The sequence below is a fragment of the Dermatophagoides farinae genome, chromosome 7, assembly GCF_024713945.1.
Source record: "Dermatophagoides farinae isolate YC_2012a chromosome 7, ASM2471394v1, whole genome shotgun sequence".
NCBI lineage: Eukaryota > Metazoa > Arthropoda > Arachnida > Sarcoptiformes > Pyroglyphidae > Dermatophagoides > Dermatophagoides farinae.
Window position 1 is genome coordinate 2316294 of NC_134683.1, and position 11989 is coordinate 2328282.

Below are 11989 nucleotides of genomic sequence, written 5' to 3' on the forward strand. Positions count from 1 at the left end.
AAAAAACGCATTCATTCACATTAAAATTGACTAAATTGAACCGGGAAATTATATGTGGACAAATTTATTCACTGACCTTTACACCCAGAATAGACCGCGAATAAATTTTTTTTTTTTTTTTGGTTATTCGTACATCATCATCATCATCATGAATTTTATAAAGAGAAAAATATTCTGTATATGTGCTTTTTCCATTAAAGACACACACACACACACACACAGAGAGAAAAATAGCAGCCATGACCATTCAATTTAAATTCCTTTTTTTTCAATGACCAGAAAAAAAAAGAAAAACGATCCATGACTATATAAAAATTGTGAATATAAAATGAAATGAAAAAGTGAAAGAGAACAAAAAAAAATCGAAAATAGACAACAACAACAACAACAACAACAGAACAGAATAATGACAAAAGATGGTCAATGTCGTAAAGATTTTTTTTTTTTTTGGTAGAACCACAATAAAAATCACAATACAATACCAAACATCTTTATCATCTTGATCATCATAATCAATGGCCATAAAAAAAATTGAATTTTTTTTTCAATACCCAATAAAACAGACAAACAAAAACCAAACCAAACCAAACTCGACTTTTGATGACAATGGTCCACGGCCATTGGTCATTTGATTCGATTCAATACACACACACAGGCAAGTTTATTTTTATAGAATCATTTTTTTTCCTCTTTTTGGAAATTTAAAATCCATTGTTATATATTTGAACAAAAAAAAAGTTCACAATTCTATTCAAAAGAATTTTATATTCCAATTTGAATTGGTGGTCCATATACCAACAACAAAAAAAAAGAGTATAGAATTTGAATTCAACAAAAAAAAAAAGAATTGACTGGTTGATGATTCTAGTTCTAGTTATTATTATTATTATAGGATTGCTATTTATTATTATTACTATAATATTGTGGTCGATGAGATATATGATCCAAAAAAAATAGAAGAATTTATCAGATACGAATCGTATTCGACAACAACAACAACAACAACAAGACCACAAAGTATCCATTTCGAGTTGAACGGAACAAAAAAAAATCGAAACAAAAAAAAAGATATATTCCAGATTGTTCCATTCGAGATTCGCTTCGATTCGTTTGATTTCGACTCCCTTGGCTCAAAACACACAAACACACACACACACACACCATCAAGTCAAGCAATACATACGAAAAAAAAACTCAAATAAGAACCAAGAAAAAAAAGTGGTCACTCATTTATTTCCACTTGGAAAAAAAAATCCAACGACCAAGGAATAAAAAAAAAACAAAATTCAATGGAAAAACAACATTACAACATTCGTATTCACTATCTATCTAATATCTCTATTTTTAGTGGTGGTGGTGGTGGTGGTCATCGTATTGCAATGATGATAATAAACATTTGTAGAATCAAATGAAAATGAAAAACATAACCATTGACCAACACTGACACACACACACAATCATAACCAATTTTCGATTACCATCATCAAATTCAAAATATTTATTCTGTATTGAAACTGTAACTGTAAGGACCAAATTCATGTGTGTGTGTGTGTGTATGTGTGTAAAACCAATCAATTCAAGAAGATGAAGAAACCAGAATTATGAATAAGACCATATTGATTGATGTGGAAAGATAAAAACTAAATATAAATTCAAAAAAAAGTGGATAGAATAAATATTGAAAGGGAAATGAGAAAAAAAACTCAATATTTTTCCGTATACCATAATAATTTACACAGTTAGTTGATTCTGATTCTAGTCAAGAGAGAAAAAAAGGTTGGTCAATTTTTGTCGCTGTTATCAGCATATATCAGTTTTTCGTTATACTGGATCATTCGAATTTTTTTTTTGGATTTTTTTTTCTGCACTTTTATTTTTACTGAACTACAATTATTGACCATCATCATCGATGATGCGCATCAAAAACATCATTTTGGTTCACTGAAAATTTTTTTTTTGTTTTGTTTTCTCATTTCATTCATTCAATGATGATGATGATGGTTCAATTTTTTTTCTTCATTTTCTTTTTGCCACTAAGCTTTGCACTATTCATCGTATCAAACAAACACAAAATCCAATGACAACAGCCAAATAAACGAAAAAGAGAGAGAATGAAAACCCAAAAGATTCTAAACAAGTCAAATGTGTGTGTCTGTATTTGTGATAATCAATGATGATCATGATGGCAACAAACAAAAAAAATGTGTTCCCAAAAGGGATACCCGAATTTTTTTTTTTTTGGATTTCTATTCCAAGCATAACTACTGTTGTCAAAATTATGTTTAGGATTTATACAATATATATGAGATTCTTGAATTTTACGATTGACATGAAAACGATCGATCTCTATCTATATCATTCACACGCTTTTTTTTTCTCTTTCTATATATAAAATACTGATGATTTTATTCGGATTTATAAATTTTATATAAGAGAAAGAACAAATTCTATATTTTTTTCTGAATCTGTTTTTGCAAAAAAAAATACAAATAACAACGACAATTCTATTCAAATAAAAACCAAAACAAATATGAATGAATGAATAACAAAAATGTGTATTTTGTTTTTATATCAAGATTAAAATTGGAAAAAAACTACAGAATATTCAAACATACAGCCGGAAAAAAATGTATGCCATTATATTCTCTTGTTCATTAAATCGATGTAAACAAAACAAAGAATTTAAACACAATGTGAATGATGGCCACACACCCACATAGCAAATACACACCTAATCATAATCAAAAGAATAATCTAGAAAAAATGAATGATGTTTTTGGGCAATCAATCTTAATTCCGGTAACGAAAAAAAAATACGATGAAAACATGACAAATTTTTCCTTTTGTCCTTTTTTTCTCATCTACACATTCTGAGAATTTTCGATCTTCGATCGTTTTTTTTTCTTGGCTGATCGAAGAGAAAGTTAATGAATACCGATAATAAAAAAAAAAAAAAAAAAAAAAACAGTGAAAGTGAAAGCAAAGCTCAATTGGATAGTATTTAAATGTCAAAACAAGAAAATTAATAGCGACAAAAAAAAACTAACGAGGTCGATTCAACTAAACTAAACTAAAATGAATGAATGAATGAAAATAGGAAAAAACTTTATGTACCAGATACCAACCACATGTGGTTGATTCATAAGTTGACAAATAGATTGATAATTTTGATCTTTACACGAGTACATATATGTGTGTGTATGTGTGTGAACAACAAGAAAAAGAATAATAATAAAACACGATCAACAATATTGTTCTACATCGATCATCTTGGAACAACCACCGTTGATGACATCGACAAATGTCTGTGTGTGTGTGTATGAAACAAGAAACCAGAAAAAGGGAAAGTAAAAACAGCACACCCGAACAAGATGTATTACAGTGTTATTGGTTATTTATATATTATATATATGAAATATTAATGAACTCATTCACCATATCTCATTTCTGGAATTGGATCTGTGTGTATTGGTGTTGCTGCTGCTGGTGTTAAAGACGCACACACACACGTCATCATCATTGTACGACCAAAAAAAAAAGAATAAATCATAGTGAACCAAAAGGGATTTCGTTTTTTTTCTGGTTCATTCGACGATTATTCTGAACACACACACACATAACTCATTTCGAAATGATTTACAATGATGATGATGATGATGATAGATACATGACAACAACAGACAATGATTTATTTGGAAAAATTTTTCAAATTTAGATAAATTCATGAAATCTCTATAAAGTGCAAATGTTCGCAGTAATTCCATATGAAAGACTGTTATCTATCAATCTATTGTGTGTGTGTGTGTGTGTATGATGTCGAAATCGTGAAAGACCGGGAATAGAATCAAAACCAGTACAATCGCCATCATCATCATCATCATGGATCATTGGATTTTAATATGAATAAATCGTGAATCTTTTTAGGTGATGCAAATTTTTTTTTCACCAGAATCAGTACGGATTTTATCAAATATAAATATAGAAAAAAAAATTCCACTATAGGTACCTGTATTCGATTGTATCGATAAAATAGACAAAATCAACATTTTTTTTTTTGAAAATTTGAATTTCACCAAACAAAACAAAAAAAAAAGAATGATCATGATCATTATCTCATCATCATTTGACCGTAATTCATAAAAATTGTTTCATAATACAATCATTCATTCATTCAATGTGAATCATACACACACAAACACAATGGAAATTTCAAAATTATCATTGTCAAATGACCGACGAACCGAATCATCATCATCATCAACAACGTATACGACAACAACAGATAAACAGAACAATGACTACTACTACTACTACTCACTTTTCGGTTCATTTGAAATAACAATATGATCTTCAAATACAAAAAAAAACAAACAAACAAAAAAGCCTACAGAATCCAACAAAAAACAACAACAAAAAGATTGGGAATATAGAAAAAAAAAGTTAATGTGACATTAAATATATTTAAATTTATTGTATATCTTCTCAAACACCGACACACACACACACACACACACACACACACACGCCGACACTGAAATCCAATGACAACAACAAAAAGAAAGAAAGAAAAAAAAAAATTCAAAACCAAATTCAGATTTGGACAATAGCTATAGTTGAATGAATTTCCTATACTTTACATTGTTTTTGTGTGTGTGTGTGTGTCTGTGTGTTTTATGAATAGAAATTCCTATCCCCTTAATAAAATTCTCGTGAGATTCTCTCTCTCTCTATACACATACACAATATTCTTCATACAATGTGCACACTTGTGCCATTCAATAGGAAACGATACGGCAATGGACCGAACCAGATTCTTTTCTATTCTCTTTCTCTCTCTCTCATTTTTTTTAGACAATGACACATACAAAAAGTGAAAGAGAATAGTCAACTTCAATAGTCTAAATCCATTGGAAACAAAACAAAAAACGAATTCAAAACGGCAGACTAGAATGATGATGATGATGAAAAAATCAGTCTATTGTTTCGTAAAATTTTTTTCTTTTTTTATCGTATTTTGGTGATTCACAAAAAACTAGCCGATTCTTTCATGAAAAAGAAAAAAAAATCGATGATCATCATCATGGATCATTGATAAACGAGGATGATTTGAATTTGATCAAAAATGATAACGGCAATTGAAGCAGGTGACATCATGTACACACAGAATAATTTTGCAAAGAATTTTCCATATTCAAAAAAAAAGCAAAAGAAAAACATGATACAAATTCAAATTCTTTTCCAGTAGCCAAGAGAAACAAAAAATATACACGAATCACACAAGCCAAGAATTGTGTTTAGAATATTTAGATACACCATGATGTTGATGATGAGGTTAATCTGCATATAAATAGAATCGAATCGAATCAAACCCCAGAAAAATAATGCCCTAAAATAAAAGAACCAGCCTATACATTCAGACAGGCACGATTTTTTCGTTTCCATCATAGTCTCTCACTCTTTCTCTTTGTCCTCAATACTCTGGTTCATTTTGGTTTTGTTGCAATTTTTTTTTCTCGCATTTCATTACTGTCTCTATAGTCTCATCGAAATCTATGATCACACTTTTGATTCTCGATTCTTTGTTTCATTACATGCTTGATTCGTTTGTTCCATCGGTTGCGTCATCATTGTGTGTGTGTGTCATTGTCGGTATCGTTTTTTTTATACTTTGGAATCATTTCATGAAAAAAAAAGTTTTTTTCTCTATTTATTTCTGGAATTGGATTTTTCATTTCCAAATACTGACAACGATCGAGCAAACCTGGAATCGGATTCAACAACAACGACGGTACCAGCAGAATCTTAAATCACATATAATACAAATATATACATGGCTACCAGCATATCATAGAAAATAAAAAATCGAATGACGAAAACTAAACATGAAGAAAAATGTAAAATATCATCATAATACATTTAATATAAACGACTGACATATACGACGATATCAGATATAGAGATGTTGCGTGTACTTTCTACGAAATTTTCTTCTTCTTCTTAATTCCTGCAGAATTTCATCCAACGAAGAAAAAAAATTCTTGAAACAAGAATAAGAGAAAATCTCTACATCATATTTGAAGAATTTGTTTCTACTTTTCATGGGTTACATAACAAAAAACGGGGGATGAGGCTCTGAATCTGAAACCTCAGAAACATATATAATATATACCAACTAAGCTTCCAAAAAAAAAAAAAAAAAAAAAATTTTATCATTCTTCTTTATAGTAAATCTTGACAGTTTTCAGTTCGTCTGATGAACGTGTGTCTGCTGTCTGGATGTATGTTTCTGAAATATTATTTTTCTTTTTCTTTCATTCATACATTGGATATAAAATGAAAACCATAGAAGCAGCAGCAGCAGCAGCAAAAAAAAAATCAGAATCCATGATTTTTTTTCTCGTCCATTCTGTCGGTAATATTATTATCATATATGGTATGTCAATGCCAGTCATTCAAGTCAGTCAACCAGTTTAATTTTTTTTCAGAATAGAAATGAAAAAAAATGCACCAAAACATACAGACTGTCTGAATGGTAAATGAGATTTATAATATAAAAAAAATTCTGCTGTCTGTCAATGACAAGTGAAAAGTATAAAAAAAAATTCTGAAATCTAAATCTAGATCTGTCATTAGGTTATTTTTGGAAATCTTTCATCATCATCATCATCATCATTGTAAATTCAAATGGATCGCTAGAATAAATCATAAACGACAATTGCCAAGCTTTAGGCAAAAGGATTAGGCCACACATGCACACACACACACACACATAGAGAATCACACCTACAAGAGATTTGTGGCCATAAATGTTTCCATGATGATGTCAATATGTCAACAATTGATGTGGGCAATGACCAGTACACCATCAACGCACACAGAGAATTTACTATACAAAAAAACCTGAATTGAATGAAAAAATACACCAAATGTTTTGTTCCAATTTCAATTCTTTTTTTTTCTCTCTCTCTCTCTCTCTCTCTCTCTCTCTCTCTCTATCTTCCTAACTTCTCTGGTTAGGTAGAATAATAAAAACAGCAACAATAAATTTGTCCCAAGGTGTCCATTGTGTTTTCAATTCAATTCAATGTATTGATTGTTGTACACCAAAACACAACATACCTCATTTTGACATTTTTGTTTTTGTTTTTGTTTCTGTTATTGTAATAACTACAACAACAACAACAATAACCAGAACGATTGGGAAAAATTCTCAATTGATGATGATGATGATGACGATCATCACACATTAACATATACAATAAGAATTAGCACAACATGGGACCCATATAGTATAGTATCCAACATGGATTCATATATAAACGACATCAAAAAAAAGTGTGACTCATAATTACACACACAAACACACACACTTGCTTGATTCAAATATAAAAAAAATCGGGTTCAAACAACAACAACATCCATTTGGGGTCTTTAGGATTGTTGTGTATAATTCCAATTACAATTTGTCATTTTCAAATTCGATCTTACTACACACACACACAGCATGTGGGCCAAAGAAAAAAAATCTGGTATACTAACACACTACTAATACAAAACATAACATAGTTGTGAATGCAAATGCGGAAGAAATTTGTGACAAAAACAAGAATTATTATTCTGCTACCAGACAACAATAACAAAAACAATGAAAGAATCGAGTGTACAAACAATTTTTCATACATAACAGAATCGGACAATCTAAACACCTGTAAACATGAAATTCATAAAGAATTTTGTACAAAACAAAAAATAATAGCTAAACAGAATGAATGAATTCTTGAATGTTTAGCTTTTATTTTCAAATCTGATATTGAACAAAACAACAACAACAACGACAACTTTTTTTCACTCTTGAATGTAATTTGAAGTTTTTTTTTATTTTTGCCGATTCAATTCAATTCCATTTCTGGATCGGTAGTTTATTATTGCATTCAATGTTCACATCGATTCATCATACCATAAACATAAACACATACCAGACATAAACATTGTGATGATGATGATTCGAAATAAAAAGTGATTTTCAAGTGAGTGGAAATAGTGGAGAAAAAAAAGATCCAAACAGATTTTTTGAGAATCAAAAATTGAATGCAACTATATATGTACGGTATCTGTCGATGACAGGTCAACATTGCCATCATCATCATCATGGAACACACACACACACACTCTCTCTCTCTCGACTTTATACTTTATATATTGCCCAAATCTCTAGTTTCTCTGGATTCTTCTTGCACTTGAGATCAAAACAGAGAGAGAGAGAGAGAGAGAGAGAGAGAGACAGAGAGAGAAATAAAAAACCGCGATGTAAAGAATTCATTCAAAATAGACTTGAATATTATATTGTCTTCTTTAAACAACAACAACAACAAGACTTTAGAAAAAGGAAACGGATCTAAGTCAAGTTAAGAATTGCTGTTGTTGTTGTTGTCGTCGTTTATTATTCTTGTCCATTGATTATGGTGAACAAAAAAAAAGTTCCACTTAAAACATTCGAATTCAAACAACAACAACAACGTGTGTGAAATAGAAACAAATTAAAAGGATGAGAAAAAAAATATTTTTTTCAACTCTAGAATCAAATTCAAACACACACACACACACACGAAAAAATGCTATAGATAGATCTAGGTTCTGAACCGATCCAATTTTCAACAACAACAACAACAGCAAAAAAAATTGAGAAAAGAAATGCCATCATCATCATCATCATTATCATCTATCATTATCATCAAAAAAGCAAGAGCCATTTGAACATGTGGACTGGAAGAAAGCAGGCAACAAAAAAGAAAAAAAAATCATCCACAAAACACCATTGAAATCTAAATAATTTTTTTAGGTCCTTAATAATAACAACAAAGAGACATTGAATTAATGTTAACCAATAGACAAACAACACACACACACACATACACGCGAAACATTCGTCAATTGACCAATAAGTGTTTCAGGATTGTTTTGTCTCTAAGAACAAAAAAAAACACGACACACACACACACGTTGTTCACCTTTGATTATCAAAATTCAAAGTCATCGATCAATTTGATGAAGAAAAATGAGAACAAAAGCGAAAATTTTTTTTTGTTGATCAGTCTTTAAAGGAACAAAAAAAAATAAGTCTATCAAAGCAGCATAGCCTCTTATTGATGATGATGATGATGATGATGACTTCAAATAATTCGGAAAAAAATTGATGGTCCACGTAAGGACCGAAACTAATTTTTTTTTATTCAACAACACAGAACTATTGGAAAAAAAACCGCCACAAATAATCAGAGGAAAAAAAACAAGTCAAATTGAGATACATTCAATCATATATATTCATGCATAGACAATGTGAATAAAAAAAAAACTAACCATTTGAATTTTGTTGAAAATATCGGGCCATTTTGGCACCTATTTGTCTACCTTCGTCACGGTAATTATTATCATCATCATCATTATCATCGTTATTATTGTCAATATTCATTATTGTATCATTTTTAGCCCATTCTAGTACCAATGGTCGACCATAAAGATGAGTACTTGCTGAAAGAGCATCGAATGCTCGCTTTTTTTTAAAGAAAAATAAAAATAAAAACTGAGCCGGTTATTGATTAGCAAAACTTACCTTAGCATCTTCTTTTGTGACAAAATCAACAAAACCAAAACCACGATATTGTGATGAACCAGCCAATTTTTTTGGTATTCGTACCGATTTAATCTGACCAAATGAACTGATAATTACGAAAAAAAAAATTAAAAAATAGAATAAAAAAAATACATGTTTATAGGTGAACAAGCGCCATCTTTCGACAGGAATAGATATAATACCTGAAAATTTTTCGAACATCTTCAACGGTAGCTTCGAATGGAATGTTTTTGACACAAATTTTGGATCCAGTTTGTTTTTGTCCAGAACGATTTTTACCAGAAAAGCTTTTTACCATCGCCGTTTGATTCGTTTTCGACGTTGTAGTTCGATTTGATAATTTAATCTCGATTGGATGACCATCCAATGTTGAATTCTGTAATTTTTTAATTGCTTCTTTTGCCATTTTGGATTTATAAAATTGAATGAAACCATAACCCATGGATAAAATTCCTTTGGCTGTTTTTTTCGTTGCAATAGTGGCCGTATGAACAGGACCAATTTTATCTTCAAAATATTGGCGAAAATCTTCTTCAGTAGTATCGAAATTAAGATTTTTAACAAATATTGTTGAACCATCTTCGATAATAATCTCTTCGGGTTTTTCATCCACCACATCTATTGATTTATCAGATGATTTAGCTGATGAACCAGAAAATATATCTTCAGGTGCCCATTCTAAATATAATGGATAATGATTAAAATTACTGTAGGCTAATTTTTTGAATGCAAATTTAGCTTCATTCGATTCTTGCATTTCGACAATAGCTGTCAATCCGTATGGTGGTAATATAACTCGATTAATTAAGCCGTATTTTTCAAATAATGTCTTGATCTCTTGTTCTTGAGTTTCGGATGGTAAATTTTTTACCAAAATTGTTGTACGACTACGAGGACAATCAACACCACGTTCAAATGATTCAAGATGGACTTGATTTTTTAACAAAAATTGTTTAATTTCATTCACAATTTGTGCTTCACCCAATGCCATACGTACTGCTGCATTACCGGATTTACGATCCGATTTTGTTAGCAAATCCAATTTATTCATATTCAAATTTTTACTCATTATATCAGCCACAGCATTCGGACGTACAAATAATGTATTCCAACGTGTTTTATTCTGTGCATCTTGACGATTTTCTTCATTTTTGGCTTGTTTAAATGTTGAAGATTTTTTTCGTTGTTGTTCATCATTATCATCATTCATTTCATCATCCGATGGTGATGGTGGTGGTGGACCATTATAAGTGGATTCATTTTTCATATGTGCAGGTAATAAATGTATAAGACGACCTTGAAAATCGGTTTTATCCAATTGATTAAATGCTAGTATGGCATGTTCAGGAAACATGTATGTTACAAAAGCAAAACCTTTTGGTTTTTTTGTATACGAATCAATAGGCATATGAAGTTCGGTAATTGTGCCGAATTTTTCAAACAATTGTCGTAGATCATCTTCCATACATGTATAGGATAGATTTCGAATAAAAATTCTACCAGATTCACTTATAGGTTCGGGCTGTTCTTTTTCTTGCTGTTCGTCATTATTTTGTTTGTCAATTTTTTTACCATTTTCTTCCATTATATTATCGGCTTTGTTTTGTTTTTGTTTCTCCATTTTAGTTATCTCAATTCGATGACCATCGATGAAACCACGATGTTTAATCATAGCTTGTTGTAGATCTAAAGCATTTTTAAATGATACATATGCAATTCCTTTTACATGTGGTACAAATCTCATGCTCATCGGTTTGATTGGTTTAAGAAATTCTTTTAATTGTGATTTTTTTATCTTGTATGGTAGGCCACGAATTTTCACAGTAAAATCGAATGTCTTTTTTATACGTTTTTCAACCGTTTTATCGTGATTATCTTCGTCAATTTCGTCTTGACCGACATCATCGTCATTATCATCATCATCACCGTGAACATTAGCGATAACATCATCTTTCCAGATTTCTTTACTTTTGTTATTCGTATCAATGTTTCGTTGTAGACGAAGAAAATCTTCAAATTCAGGATCATTTCGAACTTCTTCGAATGGATCGATTTTTTTTCGTTTCTTTTTCTTTGTTTCATCGTCAAATGATTTTTCATCGCTAATTGTTGGCAATTTTTCTACTTTTTTATTCAAACGATAATTATCGACAATTTTCACGGTTATTTTAGAAGTATGAATAAATGTTCGATTGAAATAATCCACTGCATTCTGTGCCTGTTCTGATTGTTTGTAACCAATGAATGCATTTCTTTTATCTTGCCGTAGTTGAATATCGGTTATTTCACCTTTTTCGGCAAATTTTTGTTGCAATACATCTTGAGTAATCTATAAAGATTGAAAACAAAAAAAAATAT

General features: G+C 30.4%; 1 protein-coding gene across 3 annotated transcripts in view; it reads right to left on the minus strand.

The window, feature by feature from the left end:
- The window catches only part of LOC124497040 (putative RNA-binding protein 19), a 33391-nt gene that overhangs the window by 20662 nt on the left and 740 nt on the right, over window positions 1-11989 (minus strand). For all 3 annotated transcript variants that reach the window (XM_047060628.2, XM_047060631.2, XM_075732873.1), the window contains exons 3-5: window positions 9814-11960; window positions 9611-9716; window positions 9358-9550 (exon numbers count right to left, since the gene is read on the minus strand). In XM_047060628.2, the coding sequence (XP_046916584.2) occupies window positions 9358-9550; window positions 9611-9716; window positions 9814-11960 (2446 nt within the window). The remainder of the gene's footprint in view (window positions 1-9357; window positions 9551-9610; window positions 9717-9813; window positions 11961-11989) is intronic.